This window comes from Gadus morhua, chromosome 14 (assembly GCF_902167405.1).
Source record: "Gadus morhua chromosome 14, gadMor3.0, whole genome shotgun sequence".
NCBI lineage: Eukaryota > Metazoa > Chordata > Actinopteri > Gadiformes > Gadidae > Gadus > Gadus morhua.
Genome location: NC_044061.1, coordinates 8,490,556 through 8,516,341, shown reverse-complemented (window position 1 = coordinate 8,516,341; position 25,786 = coordinate 8,490,556). Strand labels below are relative to the sequence as shown.

Below are 25,786 nucleotides of genomic sequence, written 5' to 3'. Positions count from 1 at the left end.
ACAAATCCTTTTCCAGACAGTAGACACAAAAGAGAGCCGCCAGGTGCCATGCTTCGCTCTCTCCCCCATCTCTCACTCACTTTTTAACACACACACACACACACACACACACACACACACACACACACACACACACACACACACACACACACACACACACACAAACACACAAACACACACACACACACACACACACACACACACACACACACACACACACACACACACACACACACACTTATTTTGTCTGTGTGTTTGACTAGACTAGTTTAGATAAGCAAACATTGCAGCTGCTCTCCAATGTAAAATCCGTTGAAGTGGATCCGTTAATAAACATGGTAGGTATAGTGTTGGTCTAAAAATAATCCTGCAAACATGTAGCCCTCAACTGGATCTCAATTTCAGTCCAATAAGAATATAAAGTTCCTGGCCAAACCACAAACAAAATATCTCATAGACTGAAGATGTTATTATGATTCATAGTCAATAAAAGGCGAACGACACCATCGTTTGCATGTCGTGTGGTCCCTCCCCCACTTTCTATTCGACAGATCACCCTGCTGTCACCAGTCCGTCTTTATCATTCGCACCTTACTCCCGTTGACAGCTTTTCCCAAAGGACCGGCTTCGCTTTTTTTTTTCTTCTGGTGGAATACTCGTCGCTTGGCACTGATCCCCACCACGGCTGTTGTTCCATGATTTTATTACACACGGGAGCCGGGGCGTTATGTTTCTTTGACTGCTTTTAGTGTCTTCGTCTTTTGGTGCGCGGAAAGTCTTGCATATTTTTCTTGTCCCGCACGGCTCAGCTCAGCAAAGCCCGCTGAGGGATCGCGCTCGGAGGGCTGGAGTGGGCCACCCTACTATCCTGCCACATCTTCAAGGGTTAAATTCACGATTGTTGGTGAAACTTTACGCAGCTCGGATCAAGCTTACCGCTGGATCTCGACATCACCAAACACACCTTTTGGAAAAGACAAACGACCACTGACTGATCACTTCTAACATAAGGTAGGCCTATGTCGGATGAGAAGGTTGAACTACACACGTAATGTACGTTTTTTGGGGTGAACCTGCCAAACGACGAGTTCAGATGAGCCAACGTAGGCCTATTTTAAGATCGCTCTTTGCAAAACTCTTGCTTACGTTCCTATAACGGCGGAGCGTCCGTATTCCAACAATATTGCTAGTAGGCCTACATACACATGTTTATTATATCCGCTTATTTATTATTGAAAAAAAATCAAGCACCTATTTTTCTTATGGGATCAGCAATATTTCCTTGATTTTTTTTTATTTTATTCCTGTTTTTACTACGTCAAAGGTTCGACCCCGCTCCTTTGTGCTTCGACTTCATTGTTCATAATGAGAAAAAGAAAGCCCCTGATGGCCAGCAAAACCATGTGACCCACACCTTTAAGACCCACGCCTGGTTGATTTAATGTGTGTGTGTGTGTGTGTGTGTGTGTGTGTGTGTGTGTGTGTGTGTGTGTGTGTGTGTGTGTGTGTGTGTGTGTGTGTGTGTGTGTGTGTGTGTGCGTGCGTGCGTGCGTGTGTGTGTGTGTGTGTATTGTGTTATTGATTTATTCATAGCCCCTGAGGAAGGATTTTCAGCATTCCACCTGCTCCTCCAATTTCCTCACCACAGACCTGGAGACAGGCACACACACACACACACACACACACACACACACACACACACACACACACACACACACACACACACACACACACACACACACACACACACACACACACACACACACACACACACACACACACACAGTAACCCAACATTACTGCCTTTCTTCCCAAATCGTTGTGTACCTAAGGGCTACAGATATGTGTATCAAACATAACATTCCATATCATCTGTGTAAGAAAGCATCAGACTCAACTTAAAACGGTCACAAACAGTCCTGCCCCGGCCAACTGCATACGGTACTCTGGCGAACTTGTGACTTATTGTCGAAGTGCCGACTGGGGTTTGGGGGAGTCTGCTACTGAAAAGTAAAACTATCCCTACTAGTAAACGCGAAAAGACGGAAGGTTTACTACCCTATGTTTGTTGTGAGTTCACATGATCTCCATGCTAGTGACAAAGCAGTGTATCACCGTCACCACAGCTGCTGTGTGGCTGGTTGTTCGACTACACACTGTGACAGAGACTGACGGTTTAACCCCATGTGTATTACCAGTGGCACGTAATTCATCCATTCACACTCAACACAGCGATGACCTTGTGAAGCGGAGGAGACGGGATACAGTGGGCTGTGTGTTCGACTGGTGGTTAAAAAGGGGCGATCCCCGCTCAGAGAGGGACACTTTCTTGTTTCTGGAATGGTGGTTGAGAGGAGCAGGTGTGCGTTTCAGCTTTGATGATGTTGTGTTGTTTTAAACAGGGCTTGATTTCAATTTATTCAGTGGTATGAAACAGCAAGCGATTTAAACTTGAAGGAAGCCTTCAGAGATCACTTGGTTTATCAGGTAGGTTTCCCACACTAAATTCCAACGGCACACAGTTTTTTCTTGCTGATCGAGATAACAATTTTTTATCTAAATCAGCAGCAATTGGACTTTCACTTCTGTATAGTGATCAGCATGATTGTTTTTGTGTGGGGGTGCATGTCTGTCTGTATGTATGTGCGTGTGGGCTTTATCAAATCACGGATGTGGGCGAATGGTGGGTTCTGTGTGGGAGTGCGGCTGCATGTTGATGCCATGTGTGTCTTTAAACTCCCGGCTTAACTAGACGCCGGACTAGCCAGTGACCCCTCACCCCTACTCCAGCTCGCTGTCTCTCCCAATCTAGAGGCGGACAACAAAGAACGGCTTTTGTCACGCTATCCTCGCACATTCTTTCTTTTCACCCTGGTTGGTTACGAAGACGATGGTTTGAAGGGCAAAAAACAAAAAAAACACAACAAGGGAAAACGGTAGCGCACAAGCCACTTCTTCTGTGATATTAATGAGCTTATTAATTAGCCAGCCCAACTAGCTAGTTCAACATTATCAGACATATAAATAATAATAATAATAATTAATTGAATTTATTTAGCGCTTTTCTAGACGCTCAAAGACGCCTACAGTGAAGGGGGGGGGGACCTCACTAACCACCACCAGTATGTAGCACCCATTTGGGTGATGCACGGCAGCCAATCGGCGCCAGAACGCTCACCACACACCAGCTTGAGGTGGAGAGTGAGGGATGAGGTGGAGAGAGAGGGAAAAGAACATTTAACACTACTATGGACCACATGTAAACCCTATCGACCACATGTAAACCCTATTGACCATATTTAAACACTATCGACCACATTTAAACATGTAAACCCTATCGACCACATTCATATAGGAAACAGATACTTTAGCTTTGTGCTCTGACAGCATTTTGTGACTGCGTTGGACAGATTGGAACACTTTATGGTCTCGTTCATGACGATATTTTTCGAGACCCTTGCCGTAACTTTTGTGTTTAACCGAAATTCCCAACCTGTGTGAACCAGACCACTCATCGGCAAGTAGCTGTGATGTCACTGAGCAGGTCACATTCTTTATTCATCCCCCCGAGTCTCCTACCGACTCCCTCTCTCTCTCTCGCCCACCCTCTACCCCCTCTCTGGCGCTCTCCCCTATCTCTCTCTCTCTCTCTCTCTCTCTCTCTCTCTCTCTCTCTCTCTCTCTCTCTCTCTCTCTCTCTCTCTCTCTCTGGGTGAAAAATATGAATCCCTTTCCCTCTTTTTTCCTCTCACTATCTCTCTATCTCTCTCTCGGTCTGACTCATCATGTTTGGGCTGCGTGGCCACCCTTCACCGTGCAATATGCAGTCTACCAACTAGCGTGAACATAGTTTGGTTTTTCTCTGACAAACGCTCAGAGTTAGTCATCCCTTCGTTGCCAATAACCAGACAGCGATGAAGCATCACATTTCCTGGCAAGGAGACAAAGAGAGAGAGAGAGAAACAAACAGGGAATGAATCCATGGCATGGGGGTTGGGTTTAGAGAAGTAAGTATCAACAAGTAAACAGGTTTTCATCTAGATGTGTGTTGGTTTGAGCTGATGATTAGAAATGAACGCACTACAGCATGTACATACAGAGAAATTGTCAGGACCAGGGTGAGGCATGGCAAGAGAACATCACTCTGACTGACTCTTGGATGGCAAAGGACTGCTAATGGCCCGGTCCAAAGTGGTACCCAGATGGGCTCTGACAGCCCTCAATATGCATGCAGCGCTTAGTCACGGTTCTCATTCTGTTCCTTGAAAGGCTGTCCATCCACACACAATGACTGCCTTGGCCCTTCCTACATCCATGTGGAGTCCACTGTGTGACAGCAGCCAGTAAAAGAAGCCTACATCCAGATGGCAGAGTCAGCCTTTCACTCATGGATCCCCTCCTCCCTTGGGCCAAAGGAGCAGGCTGGAAGTGGTGGTGGAGGTGGAGGTTTATTATCTCATGAGGATACAGCTCTATGGACATGAATGACAGATAATCCCAATCACATTCCCCATGAAAAATATATAATGTTCCACATGAAGAAGACATGAACCCAATCCTGTACGACCTGAAGAACATATCAGTCTGGGGTTGAGCAAACCGTTCAGAACCCTCATGTGTGCAGTGCCCCGGTCACACCTTGATGATTTGGATGATGTATCCCAAACTTATAAAAAAAATAGAGAATCGCTGGCATACGCTGGAATAATAAAATATATATATTTTTCCAACTTTGGTTGTAAACATACCGTATTCATAACGAGTTTAACGTTTACATAACGCATTAATAACATCTCCTTAATTATAAGATCTATACGCTTGGACGTTGCGATGTTGTAGTCCCGCATAGTACAGCATGGCCCTCAAGCCCTCGTTGAATACTCACCCCAAAGATCTTGGGCTACAACAAGCAAGGTCCTACCTACTACATAGGTGCACCTTCTGATATGATTATTGCTTTGTTAATTTAGCATATGTTTCTAGCATACAATGGATTACTGATATTCAGAAGTCTTTAAAGAGCAGATGGGGGTGGTGGGTAGCCTGCGACTTTCTGGGATGGACCCCAGTACCTTCTCAATGGATGTGTGACCAAACAGAAATGAATTGACAAAACGAATGCTGACTTTGCTATTCTATACTATATGGACTACTAGTAGATAGTTAACCAAAAAAGTAGTAATTGTATGGATCATGTTACTTGTCCTTTCAGATGGAGCCACTCCATTTGCATGAACAGCTAATGAAGAAGTCCACCCTTAGTAATGTGATCTTACACTCTCCGCTCTAGGGACAGACTAAACAACTCGATGAATGGAGAAAATTCAACCTTCGTTGCGAATCCCGTGACATCCAGGGATGTAGTGTCCTAATCCTGGCTCTTAATGATCACGTGTACGTGAAGGACGTGCACGTGAAGGACAGGGTACTCCACAGGCATTTCACCCAAGAGTTTGGACTGGAGGCCAAGCGTGGGTCCGGGAACACAGGGAAATTCTTTAGCCGTTTCCATTGAAAGCCGGACAATGCAAAAGGGTCTGGGGGCGGAGCTGAGAGAAACGGGAGGAGGGAGGAGAGAGAGAGAGAGGGAAAATATGAGGGCTGAGGTGTAATTACACCTTTACGTTCACACATGCCATTGCATGCAAAGACACCTACCTATACACTTCCCCACAGACACATGTTTTCATTAAATTGTTGTTGTTTATAACTCACTGTTTTGTGCCAACAAAGCAGGAAAAACATGGATACATGCATCAAATACACACAGACACAGACACACAGACCCCTCGGTCTACATTGTAGTATAATGGAAGTCCCCGGTGTGTGCAGTCGATGTCTAACCTGGGTGGGGACACTCTGGGACTTCAAATCTAGACTTTTGAATTGAGCTAAATTGTATGTACTTTCCCTCTTGTTTAGGCTTCAGTCTCCCAGTCGGTGTACATGAAACCTGGTCATCTTCTTTGATTCTTCCCCTCAAAATACCAGATCATAACTTTACATCAAATCATTTGTACATTTTAGGTCTAATATAGCAACATACAGTATAATGATCTTTGGGAGGTGTCTTTTTATATTTTTCCCCTTCATTCTTACTCATGCTGTTCTCAGACACACACACATACTCCCCTCATTCACACACCCATATCCAATAATTCTTCCTACATACTTCCACACATACTTTCTTGCCCCGCCTCCAACCCACTCCCAGCCAGCCACCCCACCCACCAGTACATACACCCCCCATGCACCGACCCTCTCAAATCGTTCTTTCTACATACTTACCCCGCACATCCACCTCCCATACACACACCACATTCATTGGTCATCACACGTACTAAAGTGCCTTTCCTTGATAGCTGTTTGGTCCCAAGACTCCGCTCCATTTAATGCTTCATTACTTGTAGTCCATACATCATCAAATTGTTTTTGTGTATTGCTGTCTTGCGACATTGTCCTTTCGCTTTTCCAATTCTCGAGGGATGTTGCAGATTCTTGACATCCACTTCTCAATTTGGTCCCAGATTTCAATTTATTTTCTACAAAACCAAAAGGCATGGATGAGGGAGGCACTTTGTGTGCTACATTTTAAACATTTATCTGGAGTTACTATCAAATTCATGTATTTTATCTCTGCTATAGTATATTCGTGTAATTACTTGGGATTTAATTAATCGTAGGTCTTCATTTGTAGTGACCTTATTTCGCAAACATTCCTTCCACCTGCTCTCCGTATCTTTTGTGTCTAAGTCTACATTCCATTTATTATGTATATTTTCTAATAATTGTTCATTGCTTTCAATTTAATAAGGATGCCATATGTAGTCCTTAATTAATCTCCTCTTTTTATCCCCTTCCTTTTTCAGAATTTCCCCTATTTCTGTAGCTACTAAACTGTTCCGTATCTTATGGTCCATGTTCGTCTTTTAGTTCCTTATGTAAGCATATTGATACTTGGTTTATGATATCTGCTATTGTCTGGATTGCTAAGGTCTTCCATGTTCCCCAACAAATTTTTGTATTTTGAATCTGGAGAATACAGGAGGAGTCAAACGGCTGTGCAGGGAACATGATACCAAGAGCCATATTTAACAGGACAGTTGTACATATAAACACAACTGGACCAAAGATGTCTATCATTGTATTTATGTCCACTCCCCCATTATTGAGCAGTTCAAATAAGTGAACCATAAAGGCAAGGCAAGGCAACTTCAATTATTTAGCACTTTTCATACACGAGGCGGACTCAAAGTGCTACACATTGAAACATAGTCATTCAATAAAATGAAGTAATAAAATAAGATAGATACGTAGAAGAAAATAAAGGCAAAGTAAAGAAAATGCATTGTAGAAAGTGCAATGTGAAGGCAATTATGCATTGGAATAGATATGTAGCATATTGTGTAGGAGGCCGGGACTGTAGTGTGAATATTTGAACTAAAGTGTGAAGTCACACTTGACATGACATCTGCTTGGTACTCATACAGAGAATGAAGGGGAAAAATGTAAGAAAACAATAACCACAATTTACCGAAAATGATAATATGAAAATTACACATTTCCTAGGCACCCCACGTGGAAATACAATTTACCCAATATGAAAATGTGTGTGTGTGTGTGAACTATTATTATTTTCAGGAATCATTATCGCGTTTGGAATTGATTTGCTAAACATGTAGCAAGATTTAACAAAGACCTTTAGGACATTTGGTTGTTTGCTTTGTTTGGAATGGAATCACAAAGTTGAACTAGGTAGCTTCTCTATCCAATTTCTGGTGTTATTTCCACTAGCTTTTAGTAGCTCTTCATTTTGTATCTCTTTTTTCGTTTCTCAGTCTCTCTCTTTGCGGTTAACAAGTTCCTCTGTCTGTAGGGTTGTATAATCATGGTTTAACAGGTTCCCATTACTTGTTTCAAGCATGACACAACTTGATGGCGGCAGTGGCTGAACCATGGTGCCGTTTTTCTACTTCCCATTTACATGCATTGGTGAACTTTTCCTACAAGCCAGTAGTCAGACCCGGGGAAAGACCATGCACTGCATGTAAAGTATCTTAAGTTACCCAAAAGGCTTTGGCGGGATTTCTGTAAGCTAGAGAAATCTACCAGGAAATGTAGGTTTCAGTTAGGCATAAGAAAGGGTTTTTGCTTGTGTACTGTGTGAGTGTGTGTATGTGTGCCAGTGCTTTGGCTGTCCACTTGGAGGGGAATACTGTTTCCATTGATAAGGGCTTAGAACAAGCCAATGTGTGTATTTTGAGCCTTTGTGTCCGGTTGTAATCTTGATAGGAGAGACTATAGATAGCAATACAGGCCTCGGGGAAACAATGCTATCAGAAAAGGAAAAACGTTGAACCTGTTTTCGCTTGCAGAGTTCTTTATTTTAAAAAGGCTACATGACGCACATTGTAATGAACATGAAGGGAGCACTCGTTATATTCACTAAATAAATCTTGTCCTTCCATTATCCAGCCAGTTTTGAATTTGGTGCGACGGTTCCATATAAATTAGAAACATGAAGGGTATGTTTGTTATGCTGCATGAAGCTTGAAATATTGTCTTCATATCTTATCTGGCAGCTTGGTCCAGTAGTGGGTCCTGTCCACCGTGCTCCCCCAGTAACCCCCGGCTCGTCTTGTCTCCAGGGGCGACGGTTGGCTTCCTCTGGGTCTCATGGAAACCAGGATGACGGACAGGTCTCTGCTGACGTTGCTCCTGCTGCTGGTGGGCTGCTCAATCGGTAAGACAACCACAACACTACCTCGCCCTCTTCCACTATCTTGCTCTCTCCCTTCTCTCTCTCCACCCCTCCGTCTCTGTGTATAAATCCCCCTCCCTTTCTCTCTCCTATATATCTACCTCTGTCTATCCAATCCCCCACTCTATATATCTATCAGTCTATCCGTCTCTTTCTACTCTCTCATGCTTCTCCCTCTCTCTCCCTAGCCCCTCTTTCTGTCTCTCTCTCTATCTTTCTCTACCCCAGTCTCTATATATCACTCCCCCCCACTCCCCCCCTTTCTCTGCATGTCCATCTACCTGTCTGTCTTATCTTTTTTCTCTCTCGCTACCTCTTTATCTCTCCTTGGCTATCTGCACCCTGTCCCCCATACTCTCTTGCTATCTGTCCATCTCTCTGTCCCCTCTTTCTCACGCTATACCCTTATAAGATAAAATAAGATAGTTCTTTAATAATCCCCTTTGGGAGAAATTCACAGGTGACCAGTAGTACAGTGGGAAAAGAGAAGTGCGAAAAGTGCGAAAAATATATACAATAAATTTAGTAATTTTAAATAAAATTATAGTACAAAACTATTTGAATAAGATAAAATAAACATACTATATACATGTAACTTTCCGTTTGTAGGTGACCTGTGTGTTAAGTAAATAAATAAATATGATGAAATATGAGGTATAATATAAATATAAGTATAAATATAAACGTGCCAAATGTGCAGGGTCCCTGAAGTAATGGAAAAATTAATTAAATAAATAACAAATAACAAGTTTAACAATAGTCAGTCCTTAAGTGTGGGGTTTAGTCCTTAATCAGGTCTTATCTATGTCTCTCTATTCTCAGACAGGTCCGCATACTTTCGTCTGTAGTAGTCTAACACACTCAAAGCTCATTGAAAGCAATACTTTCAATAAAGCTAAAGTACCTGTAAACTACCAACCAAAACCATCAGACCTATGCCCCCAATGTCCATGCGCCCACATAGTGGGCTAGGATATGCTTTCCCTTCTGGACCTGTCTGAGTCTAGTCTGACTTTGCACTAACCTTTAGTATGTCTGCCGTTCCCCCACTGTTTGCGTTAACCGCGTGCAGTTAGGCGTCATTAACAGCGCACTTATTTTGCGTCTCCTCCATTCGTCAGGCTCCTGCACAGACGACACGAATTTCAAGTTCTGTGGCAGCTGGCGCCACGGCAACAACACCCACACACTGAACTACGACCTCTCGCCCGGCTGTAAGAACATCACCGTGTCGGCCAATGACAGTACACTGTCGGTGGTCGGACAGATCACCTCTCAGTGCACCAAGTCCGGGTCCAAGTCCTTGAAGATTGACTCGGTAGCTCTGTGGACCAAATTCTGTGTGCACTGGGAACCTCTGAAGGACCACCTCTGGCTGGAGGTATGTGAGGCCACGCTAGAACCTATGATCTGTAACATCATCAGGAATGAGGGCCTGTATTTATTCATTCCCGATGATTAAACTAGTGTGGATGGCGGGAAATAAATCATTAATGTGAGCTTCAGAACTGTCATTCAACTGTCACATCAACACTCAATGTACAATGTACTTCTTTTTTTGACTGTAGCTTCCCGAGCAGAAGCTGCATGAGCAGAAAGTCACCCTATGCGAGCCCTCGTGCACGCAGACCTGCTCGTGCCTAGATCTGTCGCCTGAGGGAGCGAACCGGCCAGACGGAGAGTACGGCATCGCCAACGGCTCCGTCCAAGGAGATCGACTCAAGGATAAAGTGCTTACAGCCTACGTCTTTTTGGGAGAACCCATCAACTGCAGTAAGTATCCTGGATGGATATTGATTTCAAAATTGACATCTGCCACCGCGTTGGTGAATGAAAAAATATGTTGGACCCTGGATGAATGGATGGAATGATAAGTGACTGGCAGGGTGGTTGGAACTATTTGTAGATAGATAGAAGGGTAGTTGATTGATGGGTGGATGGATGGGGAGCTAAATGACTGGATGGATGGAAGACTTGGCAGATAGATGGATGGGTCGATGTATTGATGGATGTATGGGTGAATAGTTGGATTGGTAGATGGATAAATGTCTCCTGTTTAATTGAGGGGGCGGATTTTCCAGTGGCTAGGGCGTTTGACTCCCATCTGAAGAGTTCTGGACTCCAACTCCAATGTCCTCAGACTACCTGTAGAGCTCCTTGGGAAGATTCCCTGTTCCTGTTCATCTACCAGGTTGACATGGCGCTCCAAAAAAACTTTTGCTTTGAAAAGCAGCGTCTGTTAAACCACTACATAGTAAACAGTAATTATGCCAATCACAAGACTGTGTGTGTGTGTGGGGGTGGGTGTGTGTGTGTGTGTGTGTGTGTGTGTCTGTCTGTCATTGTAGACGTATATGGTAGGAGGATGAAGGGGGGGAACAACATAATAATCACCAGACTTGTTTCTTCTTAGCAGGAGAGGAGCCCTGTGACAACGCCAGCCAGAGATCCAACCAAGTGAAGATGTAATTTACTTCTCCTTTCTTCTCCATTCTCTCACCACATAAATGTGATCATGACGGGTTATTTCACAGGAACCACTTCTCCTTCCTAAACGTGCTCAGCCGTATGAGACTCTTCGTCATCAAAGCTGGGTAGCTGCGAAGACAGAGGAAGTCTCACAGTTCAAGTTCAACAAAAAATTCCCACACGTGGTGTACTGTCACACGTGGTGTACTGTCACAAGAGTTATGTGTTAGGTGCGTTACGTGCGTAGGTATGAGCATTTAAAGTGTGAAGCAGAACTTCACGACTTCTCATCTTTTCTGGTCTTGACACGTTCAAATACAAACAAGTTTATTAAAATGTTTGCCTTTTGTAAACCTTCTGACCATACAGTATATAAGGTACAAAACGTTTGGTTTGAATCAGTGGTATAGTCGGTATGTATATAGCAGGTGTATATGCACGTATACACTGTATACCCTCTATGAGAGCTCTGTGATATTTGTGAACAAACTCAAAAAGGATACAAACAATACAAAACAATATTGTTTTGTGACAGAACTTTAATTTCAGCAGTTTGGTTTGCAAATACCGGGTCGAGAAATGTGACACCCAACTGAACAAACGTTGCTGAACATGCAGAGGGGAAGAGGCAGTGCGTAATATGTGTTGATAGGGAGCTTGAAGGGTGATGAAGCGTAAGCAAGCGGGTAGGGAGTGACGAGAACGCATGCAGAGCGGAGGGAAGGGTAGGCGTCGAAGGTGTCAATGTGGCTACTTGTGTAGACTACCAGTAATACGGCTCCCTATTTGAACTGCTAGATCTCGGCAGACTGGTAACTGTAAAAGTTGATCTTGGTTCAAAGACACCCCTGGTGTAGGGACCAGGCAACAGCCATACTACTTGTTGGGAACAGACCAGTCCACAAACATGGTCGTGGCTCACATGCACCGTTCTTAGTCAATCATTTCAGATCATTAACCTGCAGTCGCAGCCACTATTCTTGCATTACCTAATCTAGATTTCATATCATGACTTTTTCATACCTGATATTTTAATATTCAAATATGATTATATGTTAACTGTTCATTGTACCATGATTTTCTCATTGATATTTTCATCTAGATCAGTATAGCAACTCCAATAAGTGACTGTATATCATCACAATCATTAATTGTGTGTGTGTGTGTGTGTGTGTGTGTGTGTGTGTGTGTGTGTGTGTGTGTGTGTGTGTGTGTGTGTGTGTGTGTGTGTGTGTGTGTGTGTGTGTGTGTGTGTGTGTGTGTGTGTGTGTCTAGCACCAAGGGGATCGAGATGGGCTCTCATGTGGTGGGTAACGTGACTCTGCCGAAAACCAACGCCACCGTGGTGGAGATGAAGGAGAACTTCCAGGGCTTTGACTTCAAGGCCCCCGTAAGGCACCAAAACACACACACACACACACACACACACACACACACACACACACACACACACACACACACACACACACACACGCACACACACACACACACACACACACGCACACACGCGCCCACACACACACACACACACACACACACACACACACACAAACACACACACACACACACACACACACACACACACACACACACACACACACACACACACACACACACACACACACATACACAGCTAAAATATATAGAAACCAAAAAAGTTTTACATATTTTACTAATTTAATTGGTTGACTCATCAGTACCACTTCCTCTTTTAGTTTGGAGAGTACCTTTGAAAATAAAATGTTCTTTGAAAAGGTAACCGCAGAGAGGAACGAATGGCAGAATAGCCCCAACAACATCAAAACGAAACTGAACAAACCTAAGGAGAGGTTCCCATCCGGGGCAGCAAGCCTGTGTGCAGGGGTGGTGAAGGTTTCGCTTGAGCGAGGGGGTGGAACTTTCATGCTTGTGGAAATTACCACCAAAGTTTCAGACCGCGATTACACGGTCTATACAATATCTATGCAACGATGAAGCACCTCTACAATGCACTATTGCCTATGTGGTTGCCAGACATGATGAGAAGTTTACTGGGCTCCTCCAGACAAGGACAGAGGATGGTTTATTGTAAGAGCTTGTAGACAAAGATCTGATGCTCAGCTTTCCTCCACACACAATCCACAACAGCTCAAAATAATTACTAATCAACACAGGGGACAAACATTACACAAAATGGCACAGGAACAACAGGTAGTGAATGGGGTTGGGGAGGGACTGTTTCATAACACACCCCACATGGTTTGAGGGGGGTGCGATGGAGAAAGTTCAGGAAGAGGGATAGGCACCTCAGGCTTAGGGCTAGCCGGCTCAGGCTTGGGAAAAGGGCTAGGAAGGTCCCGAAGAGGGCTAGGATGGTCATGAACAGGGCTAGGAAGTTCAACAAGAGGATCTGCTAGTTTAGGAACAGGGTTATCCAGCACAGTCTCAGGGCTAGCCTACTGGGGCTCGGGAAAAGGTCTATAAATGTCCGGAACAGGGCTAGTTTGGTCAAGAACAGAGCTAGGAAGGTCAGGAACCGTCATCAGGACATAAAAGAACGTTGTGCTATTATGAAAAACTAATAATCATACAATATATATTTATTTCCACTCCAATGATAAACCTCACCTTTACTCATATCTGTTAACCTGCAAGTAATTGAGTAGAGGTCTACCCCTTCATGCCATGGTTTCGCACCAGGATGAACACAGAGCCGACAGAGGTCAGGAAGAAACAACAGTGTACACTGCAGGATTAAATAAATGATCAAATCACCTTACAATGCAGTTGGATGTTAGAAATGATTGAGCAGCCACAAGGTTACTTTTGTATGTTTGTGGCACTTTTTTGGACAATAATAACAAGTAGACCCATTTACTGCCAGCCAGTGGGAGGACGTCCATCTCATCGGCTCTTCCGAATGAAACACACATCAAACAGAGCATGTAATTAATTATTTGAAAACACTTTGTACACTCTCCACTGTGCTCTCTTCTAAACAATACAACGCAGCGCGGGAGTGTTCGCTTATTTGCGCGAAACTGACCGAACTGGTGGAGGAAAGAGTTAGGCTGACCATGTCCTCTAGAGATGCCCATCTACATCCTCATTGGTGGTTGCGATGATTCTCTGTTTATGTGATTTGACTCATTGTCGGATGGTGATTGAAGTCTATCACTGCTGTGATGTTTCTGAAATGTTGGATTGGAAGGCCCTCTTCATATCTCAAATTCAATTTAGGCTACTGTGTGTGTAAAAGGATGATACCGTCAAGGACTTGAAATGAAAAAGCTTAATGAGTTCTGGGAAACCTTGTTAGTTCTCTCAGTATTCTCACTAAGAAGTCCCAATTACCAAACACCTGACAGTGGCTTTGAGACCACCAGAAGTTGGGCGTTGTCTGAAGACACGACATCCTCTGAGAACGCTAGATCTGTCATTTCCCATGCAAACCTCAAACTGAGTCTGTTATTCTATAACATTTCTTAAATCAGCCATAGGCAAAATAGTCAAATGAATCAAGATAGATTAGAAGTTGTCCAACGAAAGCATGAATTGGCCATGTTTGCGATATTTTGTAATTTTCCAATTCTGTCTATTGCATGCTGTGCGCATGGTCACAGCCTGTGCAAAAATGTACTCCGGATTTGTTCATATTTTAAAGCCAAGCACAAATTGACTATTCCCCCGGTTTACCCACAGATATTTTTTTACGCAACATTGATAACGAGGCCTTTTAAAAAGAAACACAAATAAACATAAGGATCCGTTAGGAGCAGTTTGGGGATCGAACCCAGAACCTCCTGAGAGTCAAGCGCTCTGACAACTGAACATCTCAGTCCACACGGTGCTGTTCATGGCTCATCAGTGTGTCATCCTCCTCCTACGGTCACATGAAGGTAACGCTGTCTGTCTCTCTGTCCTCGAGGCCCCCGACGGTGCGGACCCAGAGACCCTCCCCTCCATCCACCTCCCCGCCTCTCTGAAACCAGCCCCCGGGAAGAGAGCCAAGCTGGTGTGCACCTTCTTCAGAAACAAGACTCTGTTCCAGGTACAGCCCATGGCCTTCTGTCAGAGAACAGGACCTGGTTGTTCCTTTAAGAGGGAGTAGGACAGGGGGCATGTCTGAACAGGACTCTACTGATCTGGAACTGGTGGTATTTCCTGAGAATGTAAAAGCTCAGGCGTGGAGCCAAAAGATAAAATACCTTTTGTACCCGCACACTGAACCCACAAATATTTTGTTTGTTTGTAAATAATTGCAGGTTAATTACGTGTGTGTGTGTGTGTGTGTGTGTGTGTGTGTGTGTGTGTGTGTGTGTGTGTGTGTGTGTGTGTGTGTGTGTGTGTGTGTGTTAGGAGCCGAAGAGGGATGTGAAAATACTGGAGGATGTGGTGGGAATTACCGTGGAGAATGAAGTCATCACTAATCTGAGCGAACGCATCAGGATTGGTTTCCACCACGACGCCTTAAATGTAAGTGAATGTGTGGGTACATGTGTGCATCCACATAGGGATCAGTATATCAGTTTTTAAATGTCAGCTTGCCTTTAAGTGTGAATTTGTGACAATAAATCTGTTAACAAGGCCTCTGTCATGCACCACTAATTTCAAATATAAGTGATTAATCACCGCGATAAAACATAAAAATAAAACATTAAAACATTGCAGAAGAGTTTGACCATTTGTTGTCAAGGCTCTCCATGTGCGTTCTCCATTGGTCCAAATAAGTCCAATGCTGTGAATGGTTCAAACTCTTCTGCAATGTGATATTGTGTTTGATGCAGATCGCAGTTTAATAATACTTCAATTTTTTTCTAGCCTGAAGATATTTTCACCTTCAACCAATGCATTTTGAATCCCAATATTCTTTCCATTTTCAGAAAACCCATTCACGAAAATGTGTCTCGTGGGACACCAAGACAGGTGTGTATCAAATCGTAACCATAGAAACCCTTTCCATTAAGCATCTCCACGACCTCATGCCTGCCTGTATACACCATGTGCCGCCTCGGTCTTTCATACAAACCCTGTGTTGCTGTAGATCCACAGAAGGTCAACTGGAAGGAGGATGGATGTGTGACAGTACACATGGGAGCCAAGAAAACAGAGTGCCAATGCAACCATCTGACATACTTCACCATAATGGTGGTAAGTTGCCTTGGAGACAGCATGCATCTTTGTCTTTATCATTGTGTCTCTTGAAGGGGGGCAGATGAAGTCACTTCATCCAGCATATATGGTCAATGTAGCAAAATTGACCATATTGACCATCTCGCTGTGTACATGATCCAGCTTATTACACGGCTACTTGCTCAGGAAAGTAATAATTAAACTAAAAATATAGCAACAAAAGATCATTTGGATTTCCAAATCATATTGGATCCAACAATTATTTGACAATTTTAAAAATGTGGTCTTTTAAACACACAGACAGACAGATGGATAACCCTGATGAGATGTAATTGTTGAGCAAAATCTTTTTGGGCTCTTCCAGCGACTGGAGCGTCGAACTGTGCCCCACCTGCTGGCCCTGACAGTCATTACATCCTTGGGCAACGCCGTGTCCACCATCAGCTGTGTTGCCCTCATCATCTTCCTCTGCAACAAACGGTATTGCCTCCATCCACGGCTCTACACCAACCTTTTTCCCAAGGAGTATTTTTCCCATGTGCTCCCAAAGGAAACATGTAGGAGTACACAAAGACATTTATTTGGAAAAATGTTTGGATAAAATAGTTTATCAATAAGCAATTGAAAACATAGTATTTATACTGCTTGTGCGACAAACACACACACACACACACACACACACACACACACACACACACACACACACACACACACACACACACACACACACACACACACACACACACACACGCATGCATACATGCATACATGCATACATACATACATACATACATGAGAGTGTGTGAAGTGTCAGAGTTGGCTGCACACACACACACACGCAAACACACACACACACACACGCACGCGCACGCACACACACACACACACACACACACACACACACACACACACACACACACACACACACACACACACACACACACACACACACACACACAGGAGCAAGTTTAAATACCACATGAAAAGGCAGAATGAAGAGAAACCCATGGGTGGGGTGCCCAGGTGTCTGTGGTTAGTGTTTGAGGTTTGTGTTTGGTGGGTGACTCATCATTAGGGTTGGATGATATTAGAACTAGAATTTTCCTATAATTTTTTCAACGTATAACATTCGTTCACCACTAATGTCTCTTAAAAGCAGTAATAACATTTTAATAGTTTTTAACCATTCAGCGAACAAAAGGCAACAGGCTGATTATCATATAGGGGGCCACTTAATGACATGCAGAACTGTCATTTCTACTCCTCATTCACATATAAGGTCATTTACATTTCTTACAGAAAAAATACTACCTATGGGGTAGTATTATTCAGGAGATTTTCAGGGTATAAATGTCAGGATATGTTGTTCACACATGTGTGTGTGAGCATTTGATTACATTATAAAATTAGTCAATTTATGGTAACAGGGGTAATAGTTCATGGAAAGTGTAGTATACTATGCATGCAAATCAATTATTAAATACTTTTTACTGTTATTCAGGGCTGAAAAGTGCATTGACATTTTAAAATGCAAGCAACTGCAAATTGGTTAGTTGAAAAATAATAATCATCATTGTGATTAAAAATCTCTCCCAGTGTCCTTGGCCCAGTGTCCCGATAACGATGGATCTTCGCTCGTACGATCATTCTCACGATGGATCTTGCGAACCATCGTAAATTTCTTTGGAGCGTTTCCCGAAACTCCTCTTAACATGATCGCTTATTCGCTGCACTCACGACGTTCGTAGGATTGTACATGTCCACTGACACGGTGCTGAAACAGGCTATGACGCAGGGGGAGACGCAGGAATGTCGCAGGAAAATGGGGTTAAAAAGGGTTAAAATATCTCCCCATCAAGGCCAACCGCAGAGTAGCCTACGAAAACAATAGAGTGCAATAATATGAATGCTAAAGATATTAAAACGCAATTGATTAGGCCTAGGCCGACATATATATCAGTCCTAATCCTGAACGCACTGTGCATACATTTTTTCACGGCATTTCCCCCCCTGAAATAATTCCATATTACAAAAATCCAAAATAGCTTGTGTGACAACTACATTTATCTTAATGTGCTGATTTCTGAAACACACTTTGCGCAGCAAAGCGCCGACTTTATCTGATTCCGCGTAAGGTTCCATTGATTGGCACATACTCTCTAGTCTAGAATATTACATTTCGGCTGCGCGTGTATTATTGGAATTTGAAATTGCTGCAATGAACTATGTTGTTGTTGACTTCTAACATGTCTCTATCTTTGCTGTTTAAATCTAACAGTTGTCTACGAGTAATATATCGGCAGTAGCCACTGTTTTTGGTTGCGAAATTGTGCCAGCTGGTCATTCCGTGGTATTGGATGTGTTTTAATGAAAAGTGGAATTCTACAGTTGGTGTTTTTCTTTACTTGCACACGTGCTCATGAATTATTTCTCTGGTTCCTACATGTCTATTTTTAGGTCCAACAGTAGAGCCCTAATTTGTGTTGATATCAATTCAGACTAATTATAAGATTAATGTTATAATAATTCTTCATAATGCAGAGATTTTGGAATTATATAATGTCATTAATATGATCAATGCCAAAACAATCGTTGTTTGTTTACCTAATACAATTATGTAATGTTCTCTCTCTCTGTTGTCTATCTCTCTCTCCCGCTCCCCTTTGTCTGTTGCTATCTCTGTCCCTTTACTTCTCTGTCTCTGACTCTGCATCTCTCTCTCTCTCCCTCTCTCTCTCTCATTCTCTCTCTCGCTCTCTCTCTCTCTCTCTCTCTCTCTCTCTCTCTCTCTCTCGCTCTCTCTCTCTCTCTCTCTCTCTCTCTCTCTCTCTCTCTCTCTCTCTCTCTCTCTCTCCCTCCCTCTCTCTCTCTCCCTCTCCCTCTCCCTCTCCCTCTCCCTCTCCCCTCTCTCTCTCTCTCTCCCTCTCCCTCTCCATTTCCCTCCCTCCGTCTCTCCAGAAGAGCGAAGGAGCAGTCTTCCCCGGTCCACCTGGGTTTAGCCGTGTCGCTCTTCCTCCTCAACCTGCTCTTCTTCTTCACGGGGACTCTGGCCAACGTGGGAGGGGAGGGGCTCTGCCGCTGGGTGGGGCCGGGGCTCCACTACGCCCTGCTCAGCTCCTTCACCTGGATGGCCATAGAGGTGTTCTACACCTTCTGGATGGTCTACATGGTGTTTAGCCCCTCCCCCAGGGCCTTCTTCTGGTACCTGATAGGCTTTGGTGAGTCACATGTTTGTCTGTAGTAACGTTTCCATTGAGTTGCAGCTTTGCACGTTATGCTGCAGTGAGTAGAAAAGGTCAATTGTGGAAATGTACCCATTTTCTTTTAAACATAGTTCTCTTTCTTAATATTTTCTGAAGTAGATGGTAACATGGCTACCTCGTAGCTCATTTTTAGGAGATGTATTTCGATAGAGGTTAAATAAGTATATGAGTACAAACTGTAACGGTGTTTCAACGTGTTTCTCAGCTCTACCAGCTCTTCCAGTCCTCATCCTTGTAGCCATAGGAAACATTTACGGTATAATGGAGGTGGTGCCCAGCGATGATCCCTCCAACCCCTACTTGATGTAAGTATGTGTGTGTGTGTGTGTGTGTGTGTGTGTGTGTGTGTGTGTGTGTGTGTGTGTGTGTGTGTGTGTGTGTGTGTGTGTGTGTGTGTGTGTGTGTCTGTGTGTGTGTGTGTGGGGGTTGTGCATGTAGACTCAAAAGTCGAGATAAACACCACCCAGGTTTCATTGCAAAAGCAGGAAAAACATGACATTATCCTGCGACCTGTCCTGGCAATTCCTTTATGAGATATTGCGTCTAGGACAGAGGAGACTTAGAAGAAGCGGGTTATTTTCTTTTTGTAGAATATAACCTTTTAAATGTATGCATCCAACAGTCTCCTCTATAGCAGAGTGACCGACAACAGTTTCACTGAGGCTTTAAAACACAGTTCCACCCCCTCCCCGCAATGCAACTGTCCTTATATCATAGGTGGGAGGCCCCTGTGTTGTTTCCGGTACTCTCTGTAAGTCTGTGGTCGGCAGCTGGGATCGGGAGTCAGGACCGGCAGCCAGGGACAGAAGATACTGGCCGTTGTCTAATTCACTCCAGGCCAAATGGGAAAGCATACAGTGGGGCTAAATAACACAACATGAACATAAAAATCGGGAAAACCAACAACGTATAGATTACAAACCCCAAGCAGCCCAATCAAAATATCACCAGGTGCATTACTATATCCCATCATCGAATGAAATCACTGTTCCTACTTTGATACCCTATTTACTCGTTTTTAGCAGATTGTTCGATATGAAGTCTCACTAACAGTAAATTCATTAATTAGAAGGTTGGGTTAGGCTTCTTGCTCAAGTATGCTTTCTGGTAGACGGTGGACAAGGGGGTTCAAACCCAGAGCTTTCTGCCTCGGAGTCAAAGCACCCTCTGGACTAAACCCTTGTACCTCCCCCTCCAGGTGTTGGATGAAGAACACTCCACAGGCCCTGCTGGCCCACTACCTGATCAACATCAGCATGCTGGTGGGCCTGGTGTCCTCAGGCCTGCTCATGCTCTTCCTGGTCTACTGGAAGATCCGCACCCGGAACGAGTGGAGGCACAAGAAGGTGGCCTTCCTCAGCATCTGGGGGCTCAGCTGTCTTTTCGGGACCACCTGGGGCCTGGGCTTCCTGGACTTTGGACCCCTCAGCACCTTCGTCCTCTTCCTGTCCTGCATCCTCAACTCGTTTCAAGGTGAGCAGCAGATCTGTCAGTGTCTCTCTCTGTCTCTGAGATGGTCATTATGGTCAACGTCGTAGGGGCGTTTGTTATCATGTATTAGGTATTTAATGTTTACAGATTTCAGTTAAGTTAAAATAATATATATTATTTCACAACATATTTCCTTATGAATATATATATTTCAGCAATCTTTCCATGCATATTCTGACAAATTGAAGGTGGTCAATAGTCTTTTTCTATGTGACCCTGTTTTCTTCATTTGTTTTAGAGTTGTTGGATTGTCTATGTTAGTAAGTATCGATAGCCACGTTGCTACAACAGAAACAACCTCAGAAACCATTCTCTTGAAATTTGAGTTGGTTGGTTTGAAGAGCCTACTTTTTTAGTGACTCCTGGCATGAACTCCTGGCAGACAATGTCTGCAGTTGTGTACTGTGCTTTGACACTGTTTTCAGCCTGCCGTTGTGTAGTGTGCTTTGACAAAATTTCAGCCTTCTGTAGTGTTCTTTGCCACAGACTTTCAGTCTGCTGTGGTGTAGTGTGCTTTGACAGTTTCTGCCTTCTGTTGTGCAGTATGCTATGACACAGACGTTCAGCCTGCAGTTGGTGGTATCAGTTCGAAAGAATTGCCTTGCTATCCAGGCCTTAGCGCTTATCAGAGTACAACATGTATCCTTTACGGTCATTGTGCTCCGTCCTATCTTAAGTGTGTATCCTGTTGGGACCACACAGTTCTTCATTTAAAAATATATTAAAATCATTGGTTTTATTATTGATGTGTCCAACTGGATTTGCCTGAATAGGATATGCAACATGCATGACTTATTATTAAGCAAGTATTTACAGTTAAAAGTACTTCATGGATGTGTCATCAATATGATAATGTGTTATCTTACACATTATAACTTTATATATTAATTTAAACAAGCAAACCATGGTGGTGTACAAATATTTTACATATTTCTTAGCATCTAAAGTCTTGGACATAATGATACATTATCATTGTCCTATTGTTGGAGGACTAACAGCCACCTGAGACCTCGTCAAATGCAGTCTAGGGTCAAAGGGCAGCTTGTTGCCTATTGCACACTTGAGGCAAAAGTCATGATTCATGAGTTAATGTATCCGGTATAATAATTAATGATGTCTGGTTCATGGTTTAGGATTAACTTCTCCATAATGAGGATTATGAGTAAATGTTTGACATTGCCCCTTCCTCTTCCAAATCAATACAGCCTAAAAATTAGCAGTAAAGACATCCCCTCCCTAAAGCAAGCTAACCTGGTTGTTCTAGTGGGTTTCCTGGTGGTGGTCACTACAGGGTAGTTTCAATAGTGTAGCATATTGTTATGGGGAAGTAGAGCAGGTGGACCCAAATACTCAACACAGAGACACTGACACAGAGAGGGATTGAAAAGGGGTTTTACTGAGGGCAACAAATAAGTAAAGGCGGGGAACGAGGGGCGAGGGGCTTGATGGCAGGCGGGTAGTCGGACAGGCGAGGTCTTGGCAACAGGCGGGTAGTTGGACAGGTGAGGGTTCAAAAACAGGCGGGTAGTCGGACAGGTGAGTGTTAGGCAACAGGCAGATTGTCGGACAGGTGAGGGTTCAGCAACAGGCGGGTAGTCCGGCAGGTGAGGGTTAGGCAACAGGCAGGTAGTCGGACAGGTGAGGTTTCGAAAACAGGCGGGTAGTCGGACAGGTGAGGGTTTGAAAACAGGCGGGTAGTTGGACAGGTGTGGATTCAGCAAGAGGCGGGTCGGCAGAATGAACGGAGGGATAAGACTGTTTAGGGTAAGAACCCTATAACCAACAATCTTGACACATGGAAGGGCCAGGGACGAAGTACTGACTATTAAGTGTAAACAATGATACAACGATGATGTGTGCTGATGAAGATTGTCGGCAGGTGCATGGAGCCAGGTAAATGGATGGATGACGTAGGATGAGAGACACTGACCCCCACTAGGTGGCAGCAGTGGACTGCGGGACACACTTTTATTTTTTTGGACTTACATTCAAAATGATTCTAGTCATATTAGGTATCTATATATGTTTTATGCTTACCCTTTTCTCCCTTTTTTATCTCTTTGATTTCTATCACTGGGCTGTACTTTCTACCCATGTGCACCTCCCGTCTGAGATGAATGCAGTCTGATCCCTGATTCCCATGTGCTTAACCCGTGCAGGGTTCTTCCTGATGCTGCGCTTCTACGTGCTGGGCTGGGTGAAGAGGCGTGAAGAGGGAGACTCGACCCTGGGAAGTAGCAGCCTGACCGGCTCTGCCAGGCAGCAGATGCTACAAGTCCAGGAGAAACAGTAGCAAGAGAAGCCAGAGGCCTCACCACTTCACTGGAGACGAAAGGACAAATAGCGGACAAGACCTGTGGTTCAACGACGCATGGGCCTTTGTATGGCCGTGCATGTCAATGTGGTTAGAGGTGGTTAAAAAAAGAAGCAGTGGTGTTGTTGGTTGGCACGCTAGAGGCGTGAGACCTTGGAGGCTTTCAGTTCCTTTGTATCTACTCATCTGTCATTTTTGTTTCTGGTCTAAATTCATTGTGATTGTTAAAAGTGTTTCCATGTCACCTTTAGTTTGAGATTCTAACTAAAGGTGCATACAGAGTTAAGGTATCAAACACTGGCGCTGTTATTTCTACTGGTGGCGAGCGAGAGAAGCCATCCCTGTGTTGTACTCCAGGAAGTATCTCATAGGCAAATGAAGAGGCGGTCTGGTCTGTGACGAGGGGCTGAGGCGGCCGGCTCCTTCTTGACCGCCATTCAACAGTGCAGGACTGGGGCCTGTACTTCAAACAAACTCTATCAGAACTGGGTTGAGTCTAGTTCATAAGGTTTAAAGTGGATTTATTTTTATTATTATTATTTTTAAATTGTTTTATGGATATGAAAGAGATTCAACTGAATTTTTTCAGGGTAATACTCCAAAGGTGTTTTATTTTTCATCTTCTTAAAGACAAGCTGTGTTATTTCAACCTCTGATAAGCTTTTTTGTATATTTCCTTTCTGTTTTTGTGATTCATAAGACTTGATTTTATGCTTGAAGCAGCACTTTAGTTATTTTTCAACAAGCTTTGTGATGTCCCCTAGCACCTTTTCATTCTCACTCTCTGGGACTTTGGATTGGCAAATTTCTGCCGACACTGAGCTGATTCCGTCAATTACAGTACATTTCAAGTATAGAATAATACTGTTGAATCAAATTAATCATTTCCTTTTTTATTTACGCTGTATATTTTTAACACATTTTCCATAACTGATGATTTTTATACTTGTTTTTATATTTGCAATGTTGTCCACATATTTGTGTTTTTTAGATAATCTACTGTACATTGAGTGACTATTTATTAATTCAGTCATTTTCTATATCGTCTGATTTCTCCACCCACCTTGTCTGTATTTTATTTTAGATATATTAATACAAAGCCTTATCTGATGGATTCCTAATCTGTTAATATTGAAGAAGCCCTAGCTTGACCCAACATTCTAGAACTATACTGCCTTACAAAGGCCAACCGCTGTAACTACAATTGTGGGCAAAGTGTAGTTATGAATCTAAATTATCTTGTAGTCTATCTATGTTTGATTTAGTGACAAATTATCTTGGTTAAATTTTACTATTTTTTAAGGATAAAAAGTTTGAAAAAATGGCAGTAACTACAAAAAAAATACAAAACCCAGAATGCAGAATCTGCAACAATGAAGATACCGTGGTTCTCTGTTCACCAGTCAAAGAGATGAAGATGTTTGTACAAGATTAAAATGATGATGAAAAGGAGGAACCCAGTGGGCCTACGTAATCTTAGGATAACTCGATGAGGTTGATAGTCCATCAAAATAATACTTTTTTTTTTCCATCGACTTTTTAATCTCATTATCGTTATCTTTAATACATAGGCCTATACATCTAAATAAAAATAATAAGAGAAAAATTATTCCAATAAATGTATTTTTTTGTTGTTGGAAAAAACAAAACTGTGATTTTCCACCGCACTTCCCATTCCATTTTTTTTTAGGGATCAAATGCCTCTTTGGATCATTGTTTATTGATACAATTTCCACTCATCTGCTTACGAAACAAATGGCTGGACAGTCATAAAACTTTGAAGCCATTTGTCTCAGTTTCGCTTAGTGTTTCAAAATTGACACCCTAATAGTTCGCCTTTAGGGCAGTATGGACCAGCATGTCTTCACTGAAGGGGTTAAGTGATCCTGGGATGTTGGCACTTTTTTGGTTGTTTAGCGATTCTTTAGGATATCTCATTAATAGGCCTATTGCTTGTTTTGTGAATTTGTGGGCTTTGATAAAATAAATTCCTTATGGGGGTTGCGTAATACCAGTCTTTGTGCGTGTGTTTTCCCTGTGAGTGGTTTGTGTTGCTGCTGTCCCGCAGGACCATATTCTCTCATTACATAAGCACAGGGCATTTCCTGCCTAAAGGTCAAAACCGCCCATTTTAGAACCACTGTTTTCCTCCAAACCCTGTCCAGCAGTCATGAGAAACTGAATTCTTTGAAAAAACAAGATTTGGATCCTCTAGCTAACTTTTTTTTTTTCGGTTCCTCTTTCAACTCTGTGCTCTTATCTCATCACTGAATGTCACCTTTTTGGCCAAACAGAACAAGTTTGTTATATATGCATACTGTTTGCTATGCCTAGGTGTTACAAGTGACAAATAATAATAAACAAAAACTACTTTTT

General features: G+C 43.1%; 1 protein-coding gene across 3 annotated transcripts; it reads left to right on the top strand.

Moving 5' to 3' along the window:
- Positions 1-559: 559 nt before the first annotated feature.
- adgrg1 (adhesion G protein-coupled receptor G1) lies at positions 560-25,421 on the top strand. 3 transcript variants are annotated; one of them, XM_030376207.1, is made up of 15 exons: positions 560-1,011; positions 8,649-8,743; positions 9,883-10,142; positions 10,330-10,534; positions 11,178-11,226; positions 12,506-12,620; positions 15,138-15,260; positions 15,569-15,685; positions 16,093-16,135; positions 16,254-16,360; positions 16,707-16,822; positions 19,301-19,560; positions 19,811-19,910; positions 20,804-21,078; positions 23,256-25,421. In XM_030376207.1, exons 2-15 carry the CDS (start codon positions 8,677-8,679, stop codon positions 23,387-23,389), a joined length of 1,971 nt encoding a protein of 656 aa, XP_030232067.1. In that variant the 5' UTR covers positions 560-1,011; positions 8,649-8,676; the 3' UTR covers positions 23,390-25,421. The 3 variants fall into 3 exon arrangements, with proteins under 3 accessions (XP_030232067.1, XP_030232065.1, XP_030232066.1); XM_030376205.1 differs by having other exon boundaries at positions 11,175-11,226; XM_030376206.1 differs by having other exon boundaries at positions 8,583-8,743; positions 11,175-11,226.
- Positions 25,422-25,786: the final 365 nt, after the last annotated feature.

What these genes read in the sequence shown, in the direction of transcription:
- adgrg1 (XM_030376205.1), top strand. Translation starts at nt 8,677, where the DNA reads ATGGAAACCAGGATGACGGACAGGTCTCTGCTGACGTTGCTCCTGCTG. An exon ending in AGATCCAACCAAGTGAAGAT is followed by an intron (nt 11,227 to 12,505) that starts GTAATTTACTTC and finishes GTGTGTGTCTAG; the next exon opens with CACCAAGGGGATCGAGATGG. An exon ending in CATCCTCAACTCGTTTCAAG is followed by an intron (nt 21,079 to 23,255) that starts GTGAGCAGCAGA and finishes TAACCCGTGCAG; the next exon opens with GGTTCTTCCTGATGCTGCGC.